This window comes from Equus quagga, chromosome 12 (genome assembly GCF_021613505.1).
Source record: "Equus quagga isolate Etosha38 chromosome 12, UCLA_HA_Equagga_1.0, whole genome shotgun sequence".
In the NCBI taxonomy this organism is placed as follows: Eukaryota; Metazoa; Chordata; class Mammalia; order Perissodactyla; family Equidae; genus Equus; species Equus quagga.
The window spans coordinates 48,478,440-48,504,185 of NC_060278.1; the positions used below are offsets into that span (position 1 = coordinate 48,478,440).

A 25,746-nucleotide genomic window follows, 5' to 3' on the forward strand; every position below is an offset into this window, starting at 1 on the left:
ACCTCTGTTTTCACTCATTAGTTGGATGTTGGACTTCCTAAGCTGATCTTTTATTTTTTCTTCTTGTTTCTTGCCTGTCGATTAACTCTGCATCTTTCTCAGTTTGATGAGATATTGCCTTAACTTTATCTTCCAACCTTTCTATTGATTTGTTGTAGGGTTTCTTTTAGTTTTTTTTTAGTTTTAGTTTTTAAGGCTCTTTCTTGCTTGCTGATTGTTATTTATTCACGCATCCTCCTCTTGTTTCATTCATGGAATACCTCTTTTATCCTTCTGGAAATATGAATTCTATTGTTGCTTTTTTATTGTTTGTTTAGTTGATTCCTTGAATTATCTCACTTGTTCGTTTGGAACTATTTTAGTTTTCTTTTCCTTGCTTTGTATCTTCGTCCTCTGGCTTCCTTTTTCCGTGTTGTAAAATCTCTTCTTTCCATTGGGGGCTGATTGAAATCTCGCTATGCGTAGGCATCCATTAATGGGGAGCACAATGGGGTAATCAAGGGGCAGAATGACTTTTTGTCAAGGAGCCACATGACCAAGAATCCTTAACAAGTATTTTTACTTAACAAGTAATGACTCAGTCTTAATCCTCCATGCTGGGTGGGGATGGGATATGTGCCTGTTGCCAGCATATGAGGAACCCAGTGGGAAAGGAGGCTCAGGTTCTCACTGTACAAATACAGACTTTTATTTCATTTTCCCACTCTGGCGTCTGGTTTACTCCTTCCAGTGGACCCTCTCTGTTCCTTTTAATTTCATCAATTCTTTTCTAAGCTTATCTCATTTTGCGATGCTTTGCCATACGCAGCTAGTAACAACATACACGTTCTGCTAATGTTCCAGCTTACGACCTCTTCCCCTAGAGCTGTGAGCTCAGGAGCACTTGGCTGACTTCAAGTCTTGTTCCAGGGCACAGTTTTACTGAATATTTGCGACAGCATAACGGAGGTCCCCAACCTCCCAAACACCAACATGGAGTTCTTTGCCACTGGCTGCTTAACTACTAAGCCATTGCTACATATTTTAGGGTCTTCTTGTGGTTGTTAAGGCAACATCCAACTTCAAAGTACTAATTTATGTTTTAGCCAGGACACACTGAACGATGCTGAGGAAAAAACAGATGTACTCATGTAAGGAATGGCTCAACAGAATTAACTTCTTTAAAAAAATGTTTTCACATTGCCATCCAACGTGAGTCAAGCAGTTTCCTCCAAGCAACGTCTCAGGAACCCAAGCCCTTTGCACCTTGTGGACTCAGGCCACGGTGGAAAGGAGGAGAGAGTGTCTGCTTGCGCGTTTATGGGTCTTACTTGGCTGCAGAATGCATCCTTTCTGTATACTAGTCACACAATTTCTAGTCCCATGACTCCTCTTATGGCAACTGGACTTGAAAATCTAATATTCCCAGGGACAAAAGAGAAACATGGACACTACTGGTCACATGGCATTGTGTCTGCCATATCCATGTATTTCTCAGCTCCCAAATATGTTTGAGCTGTCCTGTGTGGGTTAGTTCCTTTAGACTTTCGATATTCCTTTGCTGTCATTTGATTGGGCTTTAGGAGGAAGTGGATATAAATGCAGCTGTTCAATTCATCTTATTTAAATGGAAGTCTTACTATATTTTTCTGAAGCAACTTTATTTTGACCACCATTGCGATAGTAATTTAACTTATGTAAGAGAGAGGTTGCATGTAGATCAATTTTAAGTAGCAAAAATTATTTTAAATACACTATACTACCTATGTAAAGTATAGACAAAGTCAAGCTCTGCATTATAGAATATTGCCTTATTTATATATCCTGTAATTTGGGATGATGGAGTATTTCATTTTGTGAGATTAGAACACACTGGTACTTATCAATAACTATAAACAATCCAGAGATTCATCAAAGTTTACAAATATAAACAATAGTAATTATAATGACAGTTCACGAACTATTTAGATTTTCTAAAACTTGGATAAGGGTATTTATAAGTCCAATATTCCCAACAGCACAGGAAGTGCAGATCCTCAAATATCCAATTCTTGATTTTCTCTAAAACTCCATTAGGAAACTGTCAAAGTAACAATAGTAAAATAATGACAACTGTTATTATTTAAGGTGTATCTACTAAGTGTAAGGCATTTGCGGGTGTTATCTCATTTGATTCACACAACAACCTTGCGTGGTAAATCTAATTTCCATTTTCTCACTGAAAAAGCTGAGCCTTTGAGAACATTAGCGACTTGCTCAAGGTCACAGAACTAGAAAGTTGCAAAACTGAATTTTGAATCCACATCTGTGCCATTTCAAAGTAACTGTTCTTTCTAGTGTACAGAATATGTTCATTTCTTCTAATGAATGTTAAGATATGCATTCATGAACTAGGGGGAAGAAAATTTCATTTGAAAATTGTTAAAACCTACCCCATGTGTCTAAATGAAATTTAAAATCCTCTTCTCCCTCTCTCCCCATCTCTAACACTTGACTTAGGAACCCACAGAGTGCCGGACTCTCTGCCCAGCATCCATGGAAGCCACAGCGCATTGTGGCAGGTGTGATTTCAACTTTACCAGTCACGTATGTACTGTGATAAGAGGATCTCACAATTCTACGGGGAAAACGTCAATCGAAGAAGTATGCTCATCTGTGGAAGAGACAGTTCATACAGGAAGTGTAAACACATTCTCCTTTACAGGTAACAGAAAGGGAGCCCCCTGCCCCTAGCTTAGAAGGGGTAGCGAAAAGCTACAGAAAATACAGATTAATTTCTCTCCGACATCATCTCCCTTCTTAACCTACTATCAATTAATTCCATCATACTTGTGGTCCAGCTAGTTACAAGATAATTAAAGGCATAATCTGGATTTGTTCAAAGTTAGTAGTTTAAAATTTTTTAAAGGCTAACTTTAAATAAGGATGTATAGTATTTTAAAGTAAATCTGTAGAGAATGAAGAACAGAGAAATAAATAAGTTATGTGCCTTTTATGGTGTATCCTGTTAATTTTCAATGAGCCCAAGTTTCTTTCTCAAAAGTTTGAATGCAGACTTTCAAGAAACGCAATGAATGAACGTTGCTATACTTGCCAGGAGAAAAGAGGAAGGATCCTGACTGATCGATAGTGAGACCTGGCAGCATTATTCTGACGAAGGGGCGGACGACTCAGTGACTCAGAAAGTCAATTTCCCTTTCCTGATCTTGGGTCTGGGTCCAGAGTAGGCACGCTCCCACAGCCTGGTGTTTCCCCAAGATGGCCATCATCTGAGAACAATAACCTTCAGAGTTATTGAAAAGATTAATTTCCAAGCCCCATCTCAGCCCCCACTGAATTAGCCCAAAATAGTGGTTCTCAGGCCTGGCTGAGCCAAGTGAAAAACACTGTAAAGTTTCGGGTCATCCTCAAAAGAATTCTGCCATCTATTAAATTTTTATTATTCATCCCTGTACTTAAGTCCCTACAGAGTTTGTTTCTGTCTTTTGAAAAATTAAGTGTGAGTGTGTAGCTGTGTGTGTGTATGTACATATATATATATATCATCTACAATCAAACAGAATACTTTTAAGTGACATAATTCAAGCAAGCTAAGGTTAAATAAACAAAAAACTGTTCTATTCTATCAGGACTCATTATTCTGCCTTGTATTCAACCAATGATGGGCGATGATGGCAAACCTCAGGCATGCAAAAAGTAAGGCAAGATACTTGGATGGGAGAGCATAGACTAAGGAGGAAGGAAGGAATAAAGTTTATTGACCATTATTTAGTTCCAGGGCTTTGCTAGGTGCTTTAAAACCTTACGTTAATTTACCCAGAAAGCAATCAGGTAAGTATGATCATTTCACAGATGAGGAAACTGACACTCAGATCTGTGAAAGTAACTTGCTGTGGTAAGAAGTCAGATTCAAACCATGTCATCGTCAAGAGCTGCAGATTGACAAGACTCCACATGGTAGAGGTGCTCGTTTCAGAGAGCTCCAAGCCTCCTTCAAGCTGTTCCTTCCACCTGAAATATCCTCCTTCACCATCATACTCAAGGCCTAGGGCAAGATTCATGTCCTGGGTGCAGGCATCCCAAGTCCAGGCCCCTGTCTCCTCTGTGTACATCGTCACAACATTCACCACCTCACCATGTGTCTTATGCATTTGTCCCATCTTTCCTACTAGATGGAAATATCCATGTGAATAGGACATCCTCGTTCACCTTCATTTTGGGGTTTAGCACACTGTAAGCATGCAAAAAAATACTTACTGGAATACATTTCACTGGGAGAGGCCTCAGGATAGAGGCCACTTATCTACCCCTCCAATGTCCTCCCACCCCCAGTAGAGATTTAAGTCAGGGACCCCCATTTAAAAATGATTGGCTTTCACGACTTAAGTGCCCATTAACAGATGAATGGATAAAGAATGCATGGTATGTATCTATCTGTCTGTCTCTATACATGGGTACACACACACACACAATGGAATAGTACTCAGCCATAAAAAGGATGAAATCTTGCCATTTGTGATAACATGGACAGACCTTGAGGGTATTGTGCTAAGTGAAATGTCAAAGAAAGACAAATACCATAGGATGTCATTTATCTAAAAGATTTTTTAAAAAAACTATAACAAACAAACACATAGATACAGAGGCCAGATAGGTGGTTACCAGAGGGGAAGGCAGTCAGGAGAGAGCAAAAGGAGGACAGGGGACATTTGTATGCTGACGGATGCAAACTAGAATTTTGGTGGTAAATACGAGGTAGTCTAAATGGAAGTCGAAGTATAATGATGTACACCTGAAATTTATATAATGTTACACACCAATGTTACCTCAATAAAAAAATAAATAAATAAATTCCTTTCCAACTATGAAAAAAATTTGAAAATAAACTTAAATAAAAATGATTGGGTTTCCATCTAAGACAGTTCCCTACTTTTTTCTGCTCTTTGTAATCAAGGTCAAGATTTTGAAGGGCTTTTGAGACATATTTGCAATAGCCTTTCCAGCAGAGAATAGATGTTTCCACCTAATGATATAATATTATGAGGGATTTTAACATCCATATTTCATATTTCTTTGCCTACCAGAAAAATACTATAAATCGCATAGGAAAAATAACAAAATTTTCTTTCTCATGAAAAAAATTAAGCATTCAAGTGATGCTAAAACAAATTCCATTGAGATCAATTTAGACTAAGAAGTCAGCCTTTTTTAGAAACTTACAGTTAAAAACTGGCGCTACCAATGCTGATCAGAATTCATTCATTCATACAGTCATTCATTTATCAAAAAACAATTATCAAATCCTTGCCAATAACCAGTTACTATACTAGGACCAATAGCTATAAAGACAAACTAATTTCCATCAGGAATTTGAAGACTATATGAAAAGACAGGAAAATAAATACATAATTCCACCATAATGTGAGAAATGGTGTGCATGTAAGTACTATGATAAAAGTAAGCAGAGGATGCTTTTGAAGAGGACTGCCAAGACACCTAGCCCACATTGGAGAGGTTAGGCAAGGCTTCGAGAAGGATATTATGCCTGAGTGGAGAACTGAAGGACAAGCAGGAGCCTGTCAGGTTAAGAGAAGGTAGGCAAGGCAGACAGCAACATGTGCAAAGGACACAAAGCAAGAGAAAGCCCAGTAGCTTTGAAAAACACGTCCCTCAATACGGATGGAGTACACATAGGAGAGAGAAAGTCATGGAGATAAGGCCCCAGAGCAGGGCTTAGATTGTGACGGCCTTTTACTCCACGCTAAACAATTTGGCTTTATGCAGCAATGAGTAAATACTGAATGAAGCTTTTTAACCAATGGGATGACACAATCGCATATGCATTTTTGAAGGATGACTCTGTTGGCTAAAGAAATGATTGAAGACAAGTATGTATGGGACAATTAAGCAATTAAAAGTAAATGTTGAACATATATACCCCCAAAAAACCCCAAACCCTCTGTTATTGGAAGATTAGCCCCATGTAACATACAGAACAATATTGAGGTAGAGAGTCTCAAAAAAGAAAAGTGGTTGTTGCCGGGGTGGAGGGTAGGGGGTGGTAGAAACGTGTAAAGGTGGTCAAAAGCTACAAACTTCCAGTTATAAAATAAATAAGTTTTGTGGATGTAATATACAGCATGGTGATTATAGTTAATAATATTGTATTGTGTGTTTGAGGGTTGTTAAAAGAGTATATCTTAAAAGTTGTCATTACAAGAAAAAAATTATAACTATATGAGGTGAGGGATGTTAATTTATTCTGGTGATCATTTCACAATATGCATATATCAAATCATTATGTTGTACTCTTTAAACTAATGCAATGTTGTATGTCAATTTCATCTCAATAAAACTGGAAATTTACATATTTTAAAAAAGAGGAGTTGGGAGCCCACCTGGTGGCTATTGATTAAGCTTGAGTGCTCTGCTTCGGCAGCCCCAGGTTCACAGGTTTCGATCCCAGGTGCAGACCTACACACCACTCATCAAGCCGTGCTGTGGCAGCATCCCACGTACAAAATAGAGAAACTGGAAATTCTGGCAAAGAAAGAAAAGAGCTCCGAGAAGTGAGATTATTGAGGGGAAGCAAAATTTCAACAAATACTCACTCATGTGAAAAGCAAAAGTATACTTTTATGGCCTGGGAGCAATTTTGAAAGACCAGGCCCCACAGGAAAACAAAGACACAAGGAGGAAAGAGAAGAGAGTAAAAAGGAGAAGAATGCAAAGCAGTAAAGGAAGGAATAGGGCAGCCCGCAGGGAGAGCTGCCACCACCGAAATTGGAAATGGTGATGTGGGCTTGAAGACTATGCAAGAACAGTTACTAGCAATGTATAGTTTAGAGATTCAAAAATATATGACCATCTGTGGGCAGCTCAGTGCCACAGAGTCATTCAGGGAGCCAGATTCCTTTCATTTTTTGGCTTATCATGCTTCTGGTGCCACCCTCATCCACGTGGTGCAGCCTGAGTTCCCACAACATCCTAGTTCCAGCCCATCCAGAGGCTAAGAATGGTCATGGAATGGGACCAGCCTGATGGCATTAGCCCCACTCATCAAGCCATGCTATGGCAGGCATCCCACAAATAAAATAGAGGAAGATGTTCACTGATGTTAGCTCAGGGCTAATCTTCCTCAAAAAGGAAAGAAAGAAAAAGGTAAATGTCTGGTTCTCCAATGCATGTGCCTCCCCCTCAAAAAACATTAAAAAAAAAAAAAGAATGCCAATGGAAGGCAAGTGATTTCCTCTAAAAGGTGATGCACGCATTGCCCACATCACTTCCATGCTCCTTCCGTTGTTGAGATCTGAGTCATGTGACCACACCAACCTGCAAAGAATACTGGGAAATGTAGTCTCTAGCCAGGAGTTCTGTGACTAGGACAACAGGGAAAGCTGGGGACCCACTGATGGTCATGACAGATACCTTCTTACCAGGGCAAATGGAAACAGAGGATTCTCCCTTATTTGTATAGCAATTTACATTTTCTGATGTTCTGCCACATAACTTATTGCATTTTATTTTCATACCAATTCTATAAAGTAGGTAGAGGACGGTTTATTGTAAGGAGATGCATGTAAAGAGAATGTGATCAAATAACCCAACTGGATGGACTGAGCATCAAATCTGAGTCTGATGGCGACAGAGCAGGTGGTCAGGCAGCCAAGGAGAAGGACCTGCTCTTCGGATCCTCCGTCTGAGAAAGGGTCCTCCAGAAACCACTACCCAAAAGTACATATGTACATACATAGTCAGAAATCACAAGATTAAATGAGTGGAAAATAGATTCAAATAATTAGACTTTCAGGTAATATTTTTGGTAAATTTGTAGCATTTGTAATTCTGAAGTTATTAAAGTTTAAAACCAATCTAAGACTTTTGGGACCGTTGAATCACATGGATGATTATCTAATAAAGGTTTTGCCAGTCCCAAAAGCTCAGCAGGTCAGTTTTGTCGTTTTAACTAGATTGGTGGTTTTGGTTTTGGTCTCAATTCTGGCTTGTAGGAGGACAGAGGTGGTTTATAGTGGAGCGTGCATTCATTTTTCTTCACTGACCATGATAAGCTAAATTTCAAGGCCTTTATTTCATAACAACTACATTATAACTCATATAATAATTTAATAAAGTAATATTAACAATGTAATCATTGGTAAAATTTATAATAAAACTGTAAAAGAATGTTGGCAAATCTGCCTCACACAGAAGTAAAGAGAAATGAACTTGTGAAGCGTTAGCGCTTAATATACATTAGTCTGGAGCTTATACTTTTCACCATTTCTTTAATGCGTTCATATTTCTCTGTTCAGAAAAGGTGAATTCTATTCTACACAACTCCATGTTTCTGCGCCTAACAAACACTTAAAAGGTTTTTTTGTGATTTAGAAAATAAAAATATTAAAGTGTTATTTACACAATGGGATTAGAGCACTAAGCATTTATTTTTAAAAGCTTGAAGGTTTTGACATTCACTTTCAATATGATGGTAAAAAATTAAAATTAAAACAAAACCTCACTGTCCGATTTATTTTATGTCTTTCCAGATAGGAACCTGGAGCCCTACATGACATATGAGTACAGGATTTCTGCGTGGAACAGCTATGGGCGAGCATTCAGCAGAGCTGTTAGAGCCAGCACGAAAGAAGATGTACCTCAAGGAGTGGGTCCCCCCAGGTGGACCAAAATGGACAATCTTGAAGATGTGATAGTCTTAAACTGGAAGAAACCTATACAACCAAATGGTATTAAGCTACTTTTAAAATAAAAAATAACATAATCTTGTAAATCCATAAGGAAATTGAAATGAATGGAATCTACGTTTAATTGGCATGCATCTAATCACTAAAAAGTATTTGTTAATAAAGGGAACTTTAGGTACGTGCCAACTAATCCATTTTGTGAAATAGCTCTCAGAAATTTTTAGCCCAAAAAATTTTTTGCTTGAATCCCAGCGTATATTTGAGCTGCTTTTAAACAAGCAAAGCGTGTTAAGGAAAGGCAAACTAGTTTTAATATTGAAAATTGATTTGTTTGTTAGTGAGGGGAAATAAACAAATGACTCTTTGATTATCTATGTCAAGAATCCATCCCCATAAGTGTGGGTATAATTAAGAACTGCTTGAACATAGCAATATAACAGCAAATTAAAACTAAACAATGGTAGAGTATCTCATTTCTTCAGAACGCTAAGACGTGTAAGTTGGTTGCAAATAGTTAAAATGATGTGGCACTCAAATACAGGCATTTCTCTGCCTCTTTTAGGTCCTATTATTTATTACATTCTTCTCCGAAATGGAATTGAACGCTTTCGGGGACCATCACTGAGCTTCTCCGATACAAAGGGAATTCAGCCATTTCAGGAATATTCATACGAGCTCAAAGCTTGCACAGTTGCTGGCTGTGCCACCAGCAGCAAGGTAAGGGGAGTTTGCCCAAACTCTGGACAGAAGTACCCATTCCGAAGACTATATGAATGTCCAGGTTGTGAGTGATTCTTCCAATGACAGAAAACAATGTCCTCCTCAAAATGCATTAAGTTGGGTGTTCATGTGGCATCTCTACCGACTGCTAATATTTAAGACTTAAAGAAAAATCACAGGAAGAGAGATTTATCCAAATAGTGTTTCATTAATAAACAAAGAAAACTTGCACCAATATTATTCTCTTTATCACACTTTTCCTCCAGCAGCTATTTTTAGATGAGTTTCTATAAATCCATAATAATTCCCAAACCATTCCTCAGTTTAAAAGGGTTTCTATTTAAATATCATTTCAACGAAAATTACCTGCTCTTGAAAAACATAGAAAAGGGCAAAAGAGGCTGGCCTAGAAAATAAAATAGTTCCAAGGCTTCTGCAACAGCCTTGGCAAGAAATAACGAAGACTAGAACTCAAGCAACAGGGGTCAGAATGGAAAATATCAGAAAGATACAACAGATATTGGGGGACAAACTGGGGGACTACAGGACTTGGTAGTCAACTGTATGTGAAGGAATAAAAGGGAAGACTCATGGATATTTTCAAGATATCTGGCTGGAGCAGTTTGTGGATCATGGTGCCATTGTGCAAGCAAAGAAAAAAACAAAAGAGGAAGAAGTTAAAAGTAAAGAATCAGATTAAAAATTTTAAAGTTCTTAAAAATATGCTTAAGAGAAGGAGCAGATAGCAGAGTGGTGGAAGAAAATATTTCCACCTTAAGTGAAAATGTCTAGTCAGAAGCTGGATTAAGAAGAGACTGAAGTTTTCTAGAAAGATCTATGAGGGATGTTGAAGCAAGGAATTTGAATGTGGGCATCTAAGGAGAATAGAGAGAGAGACAAAAGCAGAAGACCATGAATGGTGAGCATTGGGAACGCTACCTAATGAAGAAAGAAAATCCACAAAAGCGACTGGGAAGAAACAATCAACGAACTTAGGAGGAAAATAAAGAGCCATTTCACGGAAGCCAACCTAGCCAGAAGAAACCCAGGAGAGACAAACACACATGACAGCTCTGATTCTTCTCATGTGGTTAAAACTTTAGAACAGCATCTTCACATGCTCTACAAGAACCATCCAAATAAAACATTCACTCAGACAGGTTAGCCACAGTGATTGTGTGCAGCTTTTAATTCAACAGACGCCGGGGAACAGCTCTGAGCGTGCCACCATTTAGACAGATGGCGGCTGATTGACCCAATCAAAAGTTAAGGTCCAAACAGTCCTAGAACAATTCTGTGCTTTTTGCACAGACGCAGCTCATGCCTACCAGATGCCCAAATGATTGGTTAAACAGTGGAATCAGAGTCAATTCTATGAAAAAATAAATGCAGCCCATTTTCCTCCAGAATTATATTTGGACAATGTTGAAGAAATAACTGGTTGATTTATCCAGTTTTCCTTCTCACTTGGTTCTTTGCCTCAAACATTGGTGCCGATGCTATAAAGTCATCCTTGGTTTCTTAGGAAGAATACAGAAAAGTCTGCCCACTTACACTGTTCAAAGCATATTATATGCGAGCAAGTTCACATGTGGGTTTTGCTCCATATTTACTGGTGCTTAAAATGTACAAAATCAGGCTGTTAAAATGCAAAGACACTGATGGTCCATATGGGAGAGAGTTATCAAGAGTTCTCTAGTAAGACGGTCTGCCAGCCAGATTTTACTTGTTTAAATTGAGGGCTGTACTGCCGTCAAAACTGTTGTTGAACCTGTTGTGATAAATGGTAGTCTGAGACTTAATGTAATGTATTCAAGGTCAGATTTCATTGTTTAAATAGGATGGGAGGGAAAGAATAAAAAAAGAGGACTGTTTCTTCAAGCCCCTGCTAATGATATGCCAGGCCAGACAACAACATTTTAAAACAAAAGTGACATTCTCATTGATCAGAATACCTAGTGTACTATTACAATAAATTGCTGTTTAATTTCTGTTTTCAGGTAGTTGCGGCTACGACCCGAGGAGTTCCGCAGAGCATCCTGCCACCCAGAGTCACAGCCACCAGTGCAGAGACTCTGCATTTGATCTGGAGCGTCCCTGAGAAACCAAATGGCGTCATTAAAGAGTATCAGCTCAGGCAGCTTGGAAAAGGTCTCATCTACACCGACACCACTGACAGGAGACAGCATACGGTCACAGGTAAAAAAAAAAAAAAGGAGGAACGCCTACTGGAGGAGTCTGTCATTGTGGTTAGGGAGGCAAAGCAGCCCAGCATCCCAGGGGTGTGCGTTTGATATATGAGGTCACTTCGAAAGGACGTGTTCTCTTGACATATGGTCAGGTCCCACTTATCCATGCTAATAGAAGAGCCCACACTGGCAGCAATAAGCCACAACAGCAGATAACTTCAGAAATAATTTATATTTGGCTTTGATATGCATTATGTGTAGGGTTTTTGCATCAGTATTAACTTGTTTTTTCAGACAAACAGTAAGATGCATTTTCATTCCCCAAGGATGTGCTCATAGATAAGGGGATGAGGATAGCCAGGAATGTACTGGAAGGCAGAGGAAAATCAGCCAGAGTCTAACATTTATCTACTAATTAGGTAATTAATACACATAATAGTTGACAGTTGACTGTGACAATTTGTTGTTTTTATTATTATCATTAGTAGTAATTGTATTATTTTTATTATTATAACATTATTTATTATAATTAGCTTTAAAAATATAATAATAGGGAGCCAGCTGGGTGGCACGGTGGTTAAAAGTTCTCACGTTCCGCTTCGGTGGCCCAGGGTTCACCAATTTGGATCCTGGGTGCAGACCTATGCACCTCTTGTCAAGCCATACTGAGGCAGGTGTCCCACATATAAAGTAGAGGAAGATGGGCATGGATGTTAGATCAGGGCCAGTCTTCCTCAGCAAAGAAGAGGAAGATTGGCAGCAGATGTTAGCTCGGGGCTAATCTTCCTCAAAATAAAAATAATAAGAGTACAGCATAATAGTGAAACGTTAGATAATTACTAGGAGTGACTATAATAATAATTAACTTGTTTTAGCTCGAAGGTCACTTCCAGAGAGCAGGGAAGCATTTTCCGACTTCCGCAGTCTAGAGGGCCTTCTCTAAGACACCGCCGTGTCACCTTGTTGTGTTTTCGTCATAGACCTCTGGCTGCCTGATATTTCCCTGTTTGTATTTTATTTGCCTTTCTATGTCTTCCGCCTGCTGGAATGTAAGCTCCAGGATTGCAGAGACCTTCTCTACCTAGTTCAATACTGTACCTCAAGCACCGAGAACAATCCTTGACACATCAGTAGGCGCTAAATAAACGTTTGAGGAACAAGTGAATTGCATATGCCAAATATCGTCCAAGCACTTCTCACGTACTATCTAAGTTCATTCTCATCCCAAACCTATGGAGTAGAGAGAATTATTACTCAATTTTACAGAAAAGAGTATTTTGAGAGATTAAGTAACTTAGTTCATTATTCGGATCTGTTGTATCATCCTGAACAGTCGTGTCAGTTTAGATCCTGAGACCACAGGCAAGAGTTGACAAACTTTTCCTTTTTCCCTCTGGTCAGCAGCCTCCCTTCTTGTGAATGAATGCTCTCCTTCCGTTGGACCTCACACCTCGCAGGGGGCATTAATATTAGAGTTAATGAAACTCACAGAGAAGTGCAGAGAGACCTGGAAGAGTGTGCCTGAGTTTTCCTTAAAGGAGGCACAGGCTACTCTGCACAGGTGGAAAAATAAACTCGTAGTGATTTGCTCTTAATTCCACAATTCCCTGACACACAAGCGAGCATTCATTGACAGATATCCGCTGTTTTCCAGAAGTACCATGCGCCTGAGGAAGGTGCTTAATAAATATTTGCAGAGCAGCACATTTCATTCCTTATCTGAAGATCCTGCGCCAAATCAATGATAATGGGCATGAGAAAAGCCCTCATCAGTTCAGATGATCAAATTTCTTCCTTATATCTCATTTCACTGAAAATGAAAATAATCACGCATAATTGAAATAATGTTGTTTTACACAATAAAAACTTACATTTCTATGGTGCTTTGTAATTTTAAAGAACTCTTTGCATTTTGACTCACTTGATTCTCATCACATCCCTATAAGATAAGTGCAGGATTTGAAAGATGAAGATGAAATCTGACCTACTTAGGGTACCCAAGGCATTCCCTGCCTCCATCTAAAAGGAAATCTGAACAGTGTTTCATTCCAACTGGGTGTTGCCTGCTTGCTATGTTCTAGATAGTACACTAAGCGCTCTAAAATAAGCTTGCTGGTCTTAAGAAGCTCCCAGGAATAGGGAGCACTGACAAGTTAAGGAGGAGCTACAAATACAGTGAAATTGATGCTACAACAGACATGCCCCAACATACAGGATGCAGAGGGGAAAATTAAAAGAATGACTTGGAGTGGACAATAAATGTTAGTTAGAGAGTTTTGAAAGCCAAATTAAGGCACCTTAACACTTTGTATCAGTAAAGATTTCATAACAAACTGAGATACAAGGTTAAGAAATGTTCTTCTTCTTGCAATATCTGCCTGCTTAACCAGCACGGGCTTTGGACTGTTGCCAGCTGTGCTGGTTTGCATTGTTTAGAAACCAGCATTTATATGCCAACAGACCAAAGTCAATTGTAATGTTCAAACCAACAGGATTGAGAGCCTCATCAACTATAAAATAATGCAAAGGTTTTTCTTTAAGCGCCTTCATTCCACCAGTTCTTTCTTCCGTTGTCATTTTTAATCGATGTTTTCACATCAGGGGGGATTTCATACACGTCACTTGATGCCAGAATTCATCTTTTATTAGAATCAATATTTTCAAATTTTTTTCCATGGAATTTTACTTTTTACAAAATTATAAAATGGAAAGAAGAGGCTGGTCTGGTGGCATAGTGATTAAGGTTACACGCTCCGCTTTGGCGGCCCAGAGTTTGCAGGTTGGATCTCAGGCACAGACCTACACAATGCTCATCAAGCCATGCTGTGGCAGCATCCTGCATACAAAATAGAGGAAGATGGGCACAGATGTTAGCTCAGGGCAAATCTTCCTCAAGCAAAAAAAAAAAAATGGAAAGAAGCCATTAGAATTCATTTGGTCCATCCCTCTGTACTGTTTTAAATAGATTTAGAGAGTACTTCACTTTGGTTTTACAGACCTAAAGAAAGATTTCTTTGTGGGATAAGGAAATAGGCCCTCATTCAACAAAACCTTACAAAAAAAAGTATGGAGCTACCTATACGCAGTTCCTATGGGGCAGGAATGGTACTAGGCATTAGATAAGCTAAAACCTGAGGTCTACATAGTATTAATGCTTTTTATCTGCCAGGGAACATTCAGTTCCATGGTTAGCTGACTGACCAAATTCTAATACAGAAGGATCTTATGATGTGAATGACTGTTTCATTGAGTTTGTGGGGTCAGAATTTGCCACCCCAAAATGTGTCTCTTTGGCTTGATTATTTTTAAGGACAAAAGACTCTGAAAGAAACTTTGACCTTCCCCCTAACTGCCTAAAAGTTTTAAGATAGAAGGCCTGTTTCAGGAAGAGAACTCTAGGTGTGGCAGACAGGAAGGCAGGAAGGCCCATTTCTATCAAAGTTTTCTCTTGGGTCCCACTGTCTATAGATGGCTCAGCAAATATTTGTTTACCAGACATTTGCTTTTCCATCTTCATGTGAATTACCTTCCTCCCCTTTGAAGTCCCAAACCACTACCCACAACATGTTCCTTTGTCTTTAACTCAAGATGGTATTTAAGGTGGTGGCTTCAGTCGTTTTGGCAAGTTAATCCGTTTTTCTGGGTTTCTCCCATGTATGCATGTTATTAAATTTGTTTGATTTTCTCCTGTTACTCTGTCTCATGTCAATTTAATTCTTAGAGCAGCCAGGAGAACCCAGAGGGTAGAGGAACAGTTCTTCCTCCCCTTCAAGTTCATAGAATGAACTAAAATAATCACATTTATTTCAGATTCCATCTCAAATATTTGATGGAAGAGCTGCTTGAACCCCCTGGGATAAATGTTTGGATTTTCTCATCATTTCCAAAACCTTGGCATTCCCTAAGTAACAGTGGAACACTAATAAAGCTGTAGCGCAAGTCACCCTGGAGCCTGAAAATCTAGGTCCTTAGCAACGACCGAAGGGAAAACGAGCACCTTGCCTCTGCCCCATTGTCTCCATGCTGATTTTTAATTACATCGAAGCTTTAGAAACACGATCCCGTAAATGCTTTGTGGGAATAGTGGCGCATGCACTCATCATGTGAAATCCATAAATTGCTTATAATCCTCTCAAGATGTTAAAAAAAAAAGCATTAAGTAATTGAAGACAGGAAGTCCTCAGTTAATTATTTAGAGGTGTTATCAATGCTTTAAGTAAACTGAAGAATTTTCTGCTATCTCACTGAGCTGAATACCATAGGGACAAAGGAGAAGCAGCCATCAGCTTCTCATATTCGCTAATGCAAACAGCGCATGGCAGCTTGTCAATAAAAGACCTTTTCATATCATTTATTACTGAACATGTCCACCAACCTGCACAGAACAATTGGGATGTCAGTTATGGCATTGTTTCGCTTTGGGTTACCACGGCTTCATACACAGGCCTCCTAATGTGGGCAGTGGGCTAGAGGACAGAGGGAAAGGATTAACTAAATAATTAGGGCCACTGAGAACGACATGAATTAATCATGTCCTCTTTAGCAGCAGATATGATAAGGGCTTCTGTGTCTCTTAACTCTAGGGGGAATGTTTTCAAAATAATTCATTAAAAGTTGCTCAGCGTTACATTTCACTTAAGAGGGAAGACTCGCCAGCACTGAGTGAGCAAGGAGACAACAATTTTTCTCTTAGAAGCTCGTGGAAACCTCCTGCGCTAAGATTGCATAAACCCTAACGATGCTGGTTATAACAGAACAGGTACTACTCATGTGCCGACACAGGCATTGTACACATCAGTTTTGAAAAAAGAGAACATAGTTTGACCATTAATATCACAAAATGTGGAAATTGTTTATAAGAGGATTTTACATGTAGATAACTCTAGTATGTGCTCCACAGCATCCTAGACTTCACTCTCATGGTATGTGTTATGCTTTATCACAATATCCTTTGTTCTTGTCTCTGTTCTTCAACCAAGGGGTGAAGTTTTTAAGGACAGAGACAACAGCCTCCTGTTTGTCATTATATCATATATACTGTGATAGGCACCTATCACAGTACTTACCTTATACGAAGTGTTCAAAAGAGGTTTTTGAATGAGTGCATGTTGAATAATAAACTAGTATGTGAAAGATTTCATTTCATTTTGACCAGATACAAAAAATATACTGTCAAACACATGTCAATCTCAAGTAGGCGTGGCTACATACTTGGCAGGGCCCAGGGCAAAATGAAAATGCAGGGCCCCTTGTTCAAAACTTAAGAATTTCAAGACCATAGAAGCAGAGCATTGAATCAAGCACAGGCTTCTTCTAAGCATGGGAGCTTGGGTCAGCACAGGTCACATGCCCGTGAAGCCAGCCCTGATCTCTGGCAATCTGGATTTATTGGCAGTGTATTTCTTTAATTGAAACAGGGAGGAGGAAAACTAGGATGATGATCGTGTCCTCAGACCAGCTTCAGGAGCTGCTTCTGTATCTGTGTGTAACGCTCTGCCCTGTGTTTCCCCCAGCTACGACCTGACCACTGACCACCAAGCCTCAGACCTGTGAAAACTGATATAACAATTCATTTTATTGCCGTTTTTCCAACTCTGAGGACAACTTGATGCCTGACAACTTGCCAAAAAAAAAAAAAATAGCACAGCATCAGCCACTATTTCTTACTTTTTAAAAATATTCTTATAGATACAATTTTATAGCCAAAGAATTATAGTCAACAGCTGCTTGGACACTCATTTTCCAAGGAAAAAAGTTTCCTCTGAAATCCCAGATATTCCAAGATGCTTTGTCTGGGCGACCACGACTTCTGTTTCGTCCCAACAGTTCTATCCAACACCTGCTGTCCGTGAGATGCGTGTCCTTGTTGTCGAGCATTCCAGCAGCATCAGACTTTGCTGCCACTTGATGCCACATTTTGTTTCTAGAGAACAACACTCTGCCTGAAAATGTAGGGTAAAAGTGGCTCAGTCTAGTATAGTACAACACCAGACTCAAGAGAAGAAAAGTATTTGTTAAAATAGAGTTACCAAAATCAAAAAAAGGGTCTTTCCTTGGACTATCTTCATAATAAGCTTAATGTTGATCTGTATTTGCAAAGAGTCTGCCAAGGACATAACTCATCTATGAAGTGCTTCTTGGGATGAATCTGATCACTAAAATATTGGGTAGAGGGGCCTAAGCTACGGCTTAGAATTTCACATAAAATATACAATTAAGAAATATATAATTACAAAATATAGAATCATGCAAATAAGCCTGTAGCAAGTAGTCAGAACCAAAAGTTATGAAGTTATCTCACAGGCATTTACATTGCAGGAGCCCCTTTGTTTTGATGTATTCATGCCCAGTTCATAGGAGTTATCAGCTGAACTCATACTTTAAAGCTTTGCTACAAGAAATGGACAGTGCCGGTGGCAGCCCACAAGGGGGCAAGAAATTGACTGGATTAAGTGGGATGGAGAGCTGCTGAGATCACATGGATGGTATTATCAAGAAAAGGGGACTGTAGCATGTGAATGTGTGAAATATTTTGCAATCAAATTTTGTAAAACAAATCATGATCTAAATGTGTCTTAGATATCTCTAAAGTAACTCCAGGGTGTCTTGGTGTTTTAGTTTTGAACATCCATATTTTCACGTAGCATCAGATTAAACTAGAATCCTGATATAGCTCTCTTCATCGCAGCCAAGGTTTCCAGTAGATGTTGGAAGTTTCTGGAATCTCCATGAGCAGGGATGCTCTGGAGGGGATCAGTTGGTGAGATATAAGGCAGATGAGGACAAAAGCTCTTCCCGGCAGCAATTGATTGGATGTGTGTGTGTCAGATGGGCTGGGCCAAAAATCACGTTTGGGTGAACCAGTGCTAGGACTGGTTACTTGTCCCCAGAGTGTATAATACTTGATAACCACCTTTAAAAAACTTGTTAAAGTAACCCAGGCCTCTCAGCACTTGAACTAATTACTAACCAAGTTGATTGAGGAACTCGTGGAATTACGTATTATTTAGGACTGGTTGGTAATTCTCTAGAAATTAACGGATGACAATACAGAATTACCGGATGAATGTTTTGAAGTAGCCTTGGCTAAATTATAATGGGCAAAATGCCTTTTCCTAACTTTTTATCTGGAGATTAAAAATTAGAAACAAGCTGTTCTTTATAGAGTACATCAAATGTAACTTACATAGGCATGGGTTTTGTTTTCCAAATCATATTTTTATGATCCATAGGCAGAGTTTTTGTGGTCCCTTTTTAACACACATTTACTCTTGAAAGTGATGTTACTTGCAAGTGTAATTGTAATGAGTTTGGCTATAGTATGCCTCTTTCCTTTAAAAGAGAACATGATTCCCTATGGGAAAATTCAGGTAATTTACAGCCACGATAATCTTCGCTATACTGAAATGTTAGATACTTGGCTTTTCTCCATGCATTTGCCTTTCTCTACTCTACAACTGTTATTTCCAGCTCTTTCAATTTGATGCTGAGCTCTTGAATGATGTTTTCTTTTCTCCTTCTACTCCTCGACTTCAGGATTAAGTTATGGTCAGAACAGTTCCTTTGAGACATCTCTTCAGTTCCCTCTTCTCATTCGGATCAATTCATGAGTAGTTTTCAATTGGCGTGCCCTTTTCATTGCCTGTTGCTAATATTTCACATATGTCTCGTTTTAAGGACTACCAATAGAGACTTACTTAAAATGACAGCAAATTCCAGTTGAAATGTGTTGATTTTATTGAGTTTTACAGAGTCATACATTTGAAAGGCCGTCCAGTTCATGTAAATCATCTATGCGTGATGGCAGTCTCTGCTTTCCTTACAGATTATTTGAAACGCCTGTTAGTCATCCAATCCTAACAAGATGAAAAAATATAAGAGCTAAGAAATAGAATATAGAGAATACAGATTCAGATATTGCCTCCCTTCAAGTTAGTCTGTAGCCCAATTAAGCAATCTATGCTATCATGCATACAGATTTGGAAACTGAGGCACCCAGAGGTCAGAAAACTTGCCCGTGGTCATAGTTAATAAGTAGGTAAGGACTACAACTCAAATAGTCTAACTTCAGTCTCTGCCCCTTAACGGCTATGCTGTATGGCCTCAATGCGTGAATTGCGTCAGTATTCAAAATGGAAATATTTCAATATATATTCCCACTTGAGTTTTTTCTTACTCAAAGTTTCACTGGGCTTTGACCTGCCTATGTCATCGCTTTCTTTACAAGGCTAGGAAGCCTGACCCAATTGCTCTGGGCTACAACTCTCAGCCCAAATGCCCAGATTTCTATCCTGGCCTCCCCCTTTCTTATCTCCATGATCATTGGTGAGTTCCTCCAGCCCTCTATGCCTTAGCTCCCTTATCTGTAAAATGAGCAGATGATAGCAGTACCCCAGCCAGTTAGTGAGGGCTTCGATCGTGTTAATGCCCAGGAAGTGCACAGAAGGCCTGCAAGCAGTGGGTGTTTAGTAAACTTTAGCTAATAGGTTATTTATTAATCTGGTAACTGACTTCCTTGAAAATAGCTGCATTTCTCATAAAATATATTTAATTAATGTATAGAGTCCAGCTAAAAGAGGAGTAAAAATGGAACAACAAAGGCCCCTGAGTTTCATTTTTTCTTTTAATTTATAGTTTTTGTATTGACTTTGTTCGAACCAGATCATTTTAGCATATTTCTTTTATTTCAAGAATAGCCACGATGGTTTCTACCATTTTGAAGTCCTTCAGATGCTGTTTAATCTTCGGAGGAAAGGCACTCATTAAAAAATTTCAATGTATCTGGCTGTAGTTCATACATGACAGAGAGGGCACAGGGCTTGGTGTTAAAGTCATGAGTTTCTTCTGTGGGGGATCAAAATTGGCCACCCCAAAATGTATCTCTTTGGCTTGGTTATTTTTAAGGACAAAAGACTCTGAAAGAAACTTTGACCTTCCTCCTGTCTAAAAGAATTTAAGATAGAAGCCCTGTCCCCAGGACAGGCCACCATCATAGATAACTCTGGGTATTGGTAGACTGGGAGGATCCTTGCTAAGCTCATTTTTATCAAAGTTGTCTCTCTTGGGTCACATTGTCTACAGATGGCTCAGCAAACATTTGTTTACCAAACACTTGCTTTTCCATCTCCATGTGAATTGCCTTCCTCTCCTTTGAAGTCCCAAACCGCTACCTCCAACACCCTCCTTTGTCTTTAGCTGAAAATGGTATTGAAGGTGGTGATTTCTGCCATTTTTTTCAAGTTCCTCAGTTTTCCTGGTTTTCTCCCATGTATACATGCTATTGTTATTCTGTCTCATGTCAATTTAATTCTTAGGCCAGCCAGAAGGACCTAGAGGGTAGAGAAATAGTTCTTCCTCCACTACAGCTCCTACCAGGGCCGATCACTTACTCACTGTGTGACTATTTGGTTCTCTGAGCCTCAGTTTTCCCACCTGTGAGGCATGAATAATAATTCTTGTTCAGTGTTATTCAGGGTGAAACTTCTTCACCTTTCTCCAAACCTTTTCATGCTGCTGCTAATTCTCTCTCTCATTATCTTATAACTCTTTCTAGCTTGTGTAAAGACAGACCACCTAGGACAGCGTAATAACAGCTCCTGATGGTCCCCATGTGTAACATACAAGATTCTGAACCTGTGGGTAGGCAAGTGACATTTTTAGTAATTATCATAATAGTATTATTTAGAACTCTTTTTCTTGCAAGTTACAGAAAGCTCAGTTCAAACAGGCTTAATAAATGGACATTTATTGGCTCATGAAACTAAACAGTCAAGTGTGGACTTTGGGCATGGCTGACTCAAGGCTACAAAATGATGTTTCCAGGAGCCAATTTCTTTTCATCTCCAAGCTCTCCTCCATTCTGAAGCTCTATGTGGTGAAAGAAGAACAAACAGCAGTAAAAATCAAAGTTGTGGTTCAAGGCGCAGCTTTCACTGGCCTGAATGAGGTCACAGACTCAATTCCGAGCTGATAACATTGCAAAAGGAATGTGGAGCTGTTTCCAGGCCTGGGTCACATGTACACTTCTCAATCTAGGCAGAGTCAACTCTAAACAAAGCACAAACATTGATAGTGGTCAGAAGACTGGGTTCTCCAAGGAAATTTGAGTTTTGTTATAAAAAGAAATCTGAATGGACTCTTGAGGGTGGATATAGCAGTTGTGGAGTTGCATGACACAAGCTGACAAATGTCATTTGAAATGAGCCTGAGTATTTCCACCCTTGCCCCATATGGCCCTTAAAATTGGCCAGCATGCCCACATTTCAGGGGCAGACACAGCTCTTGAGGATAAACTGCCTATGAATTAGACTGTCCATCCTCCTGCCCTCCTTCACTTGAGGTCTCATGCCTCCACTCACACCTTTCTGGTTCTTCAATCCTTGTCTCTTTTCTCCAGTTCACCACGTTCTCTCCTCTTGATTTGGTGATGTCTTTGAACTCTTCTGACTTCCTGACCCAGGTCTTCTACTCAATGCTCAGTTCTACATCCACCCCTTGATTTTGGTACTCCAGTAGCTTCAAGAGACGTATTCCTCTACTAGCCCCGGCCCCATATTCTGCTAAGCCAACCCATCCCATCCAATTTATACATTGGTAACAAAGACCTTTGGCACGCATTCCTCATCTATCAAAAATTCCTAAAGGGTTAGATGTTCCACCGCTGTACCATCTCTCAACAGCTGTCTTCTGGTGTTCTGGGTTATATATAAAATGGGTGTCAATCAACTCGCTCCAGAAAGATTTTATAAAGAAAGGACAATTTCTATTCCTATATACATTAATTTTCTTTGTAACTACTATCCTCATTACAAATACCCTCAATCTTCTAATCAACCTTAGTGTACCTCTGTGATGACAAGTTTTCTCTTCTGTCCCTAAGACCCATCCTAATATGTTCTTCAAAAGTCACTGAATGTCTGAAACCAGACCAGCCAGAACACAACATGAGGAAGAGCATGGAGGCTTTTTATGGTTTATTTTGGTCAGAATATTCCAGAAAAAAAATCAAGTATTGCTTCACTCTTACCAGCCATACTTAAGTCTGGCATTCAGAAAAGATCTATAAAATATTTGTAGTTCATGAATTATATTAATTTTGTTGTTATTTTAATAATACTCTGCAACTAGAGAATAATCTCCTACTCAGTGAAGTAGATGCTGTGGGGAGGGGTACCTAAGGAATTCTGATTTGGTCAAATCACACTCATGATGAACATCATGAATATCATAGCCTTGTAGCCCTGACGTCCTTATGGAGCACTTTTATGGGCTCAGTCTTCTTTAAATAATATTTAACAAACATTGAACACCTAAAATAGGCACTATTGGGAAAAAATAATAATAATTCAAAAAAAATACTCGAAGATGCCATCCTTACTCTCAAAGGGCTTACGTTCTAAGTGAGAAAGTAAGATATTCAGCTGAAATGGTGTTACAAGGGTTAGGACCCCATTTTTCAGCAGTGGAAGTAAAGAGGGGACACCGTCAGGCTAAATCAGCTTGCCACTGCCATCTCTGACCTTCAGGAAATTGGATATTTCCTTCCATTTTCTTTTGAGCTCTATGTTTTGTAATCTTTAGCATTTTCCCATAAGCTTTTATCAAATGTACATGGCTTGGGTATGGCTTAGATCTTTCATCATATTTCTCATCTGTAAGGCAGGTAAATATCAAAACTATGTAAATCCTCCATAGCAACCAAATGGAAGATTACAATCAAATAAGTATCTCCATCTTATCACTAAAGTGATAAGGAGACACAAAGGGCTTTGAAGCTGAATCCTGGAGCAGCTCCAGCTACAGAAAATTATTGCTGTAGCAGAAAACCCAGATTCTAAATGAACCAGGTAGTTAATTTTTTCATTCATTTAACAAGCATCTACGTGGTGCCTGTCACTATTGGAAGGATACAGTGGTAGGCAAAACAATGGCCTTGCTCTTTTAGGGCTTGCATCATATGGGGGCGACAAACAATAAATAAACAGACATAATAAAACATTGGATAATGTTGAAGACTATGAAAGAAGAAAGTAATTTGAGGGGATAAAAAGTGCTGGGTGTAGTGTGTAGACAGAGTGGTCAAAATTTTTATAAATGTATTTGGGCAGAAGTTTGCATAAAGTGACAGAGTGACACACTTGAATGTCTGTGGAGAAAAAGTCACTTCACCTAAAGAACAAAATATGTAAAAATGTAGTTCAAAATTGTGAAAAACAAGTACAATAATCATTAGATCCATGTTATAACTTAGCACAATTATTTGACATATAGACTAAGTCCTATTTTAAAGAAAAAAATGTAAAGTTTTGGCATTGTTTGAATTCCCCCAATAATCAAGGCAAAAAATGTTAGCTTCACTATACCCCTTGTTGATGCTACTGAGTCTTAAGGTTGCTTCTGCTAAAATAAAGTACAACTCTAAGGAACCCATTTCATCTTCTTAACGGCCTTAGAAGCTGGACGATTCCCCATTTTACAGATCAGTAATCAAGGCAAAGAGAAGCGAAGTAACTTGCCCAAAGTCACCAGCCACGGACTGGCGAAGTCTAACAACATATAACTTCTCTTGTAAATGGATTATCATTCCTTTTTTTCCCTGCAAACTTATTAAGTAGTTATTGGGCTGTATCATATTGTGAATACAAAAGAAGTAATAAGCACTATGCCCTCATCAAATTATATTTAGTCTATGTGTAAAGACACAACCAATGTACCCTAAAAACTACAGAAGCAAAGTGTGAGGTGGTCCAGTGTGGGCACATGTGGTGAAGGAAGACAACGTTTAAAAAAAAAAAAGAGTTCACTGGTGTTAATATGAGCTGAATATGGCTTGGGGTTAAAAACTGTTGACTCGAACTTTCTTTTTATTTTTTCCACCCCTATACATCTAAGAAGCAGTTGCAGAAAGTGGATTGGTTAGCCTGGAGAAGAGACGGTTCAAGGGGGATTTGATAACTGTCTACAGATATTTGAAGAACTGTCACGTGGAAAAGAAATTAGATTTGTTCTACATGTCCCTAGGGGTGGAAGTGATAGAAAGAGTTCACCACAATATAAGGAAGGACTTTTGAACAAAAGGAGAGCTCTAGAGCTTTCTAAAGGTGGAATGGGCTCATTGGGAGACCGAGTATTCCAATCGCCTAGGCAGGACAGCCTCTCCAGTGACATGTTGTACAGGGGAATCCAGAGAAAGATGGATGGACGGATTACATAAATTTTAAGATCTCTTCTAAGGCAGAGAATTTGTTATTTTATCAGTGATAAATGAAATTTCTGTTAGTGCTGAGCTGCTAAGGAAGTCCCTATCTCCATTCGAGAGTGTTTTCTGCTCTTAAAATTTTTGGATATCATATCTGCAACTCTGCATGTTCCTTCTGGGGCTTCATTGATAATAAATAACCCTCTCAAGATGTGCTTTATCTCTTCTTTGCTCTTTCTAGGTCTCCAGCCATACACCAACTACAGCTTCACACTTACAGCTTGTACATCTGCTGGATGCGCTTCAAGTGAGCCTTTTCTAGGTCAGACTCTGCAGGCAGCCCCTCAAGGTAATTAAAAAATACCCATGACTTGGGAGATGAAGTTTTCATATGGCATTTTGAAGTGAGCTCCAGGAACTCTTTCCTTTCAAGCAAAGAAGAAGGAATAAAGTTGATAGGTACAAAATAAAATAGTCTTCTAGGTTCCCATTCTTCAGGTTTGGTAAAACTATAAGCCTTCCAAGAGAATGTTTGCTTTCAATTCTTTAAACCTTTTGGGTTTGGTTTTCTGTGAAAAAAATATAGATATATTGTTATATACTTGGATATGAAACTCCTCAAAAAATCAAAAGTTAAATCTATCTGGAGTGCCTAATATATAACAAGCACCAGGTTCACTGCTGAAGTTGGCTGAAATGTTCACTGCCCTCAAGAACTTACAGTCAAGTAGAAATGATAGGATAAGTACCCAAACTTTTATGAAGAGAGAGAATCTGAAAGGCGATGTTAAGAAGAACAAACGAACGAATGCTCAGCTTAAGCACAGGAGGGAGATTACAACCCACCATGGACATCCAGAAAGATTTTATGGATCAGGTGACTTCTGAAATGGACCACAAGGAGCAAGGATTTTGACAAATGGACGAGATGTACAATCAAATGCAGTGTGAGGGGGTG

General features: G+C 39.0%; 1 protein-coding gene across 1 annotated transcript in view; it reads left to right on the forward strand.

Moving 5' to 3' along the window:
- The window catches only part of USH2A (usherin), a 733,563-nt gene that overhangs the window by 579,412 nt on the left and 128,405 nt on the right, over positions 1-25,746 (forward strand). The window contains exons 51-55 of the mRNA XM_046679838.1: positions 2,479-2,683; positions 8,526-8,723; positions 9,244-9,398; positions 11,402-11,600; positions 25,030-25,137. Of these exons, the coding sequence (XP_046535794.1) occupies positions 2,479-2,683; positions 8,526-8,723; positions 9,244-9,398; positions 11,402-11,600; positions 25,030-25,137 (865 nt within the window). The remainder of the gene's footprint in view (positions 1-2,478; positions 2,684-8,525; positions 8,724-9,243; positions 9,399-11,401; positions 11,601-25,029; positions 25,138-25,746) is intronic.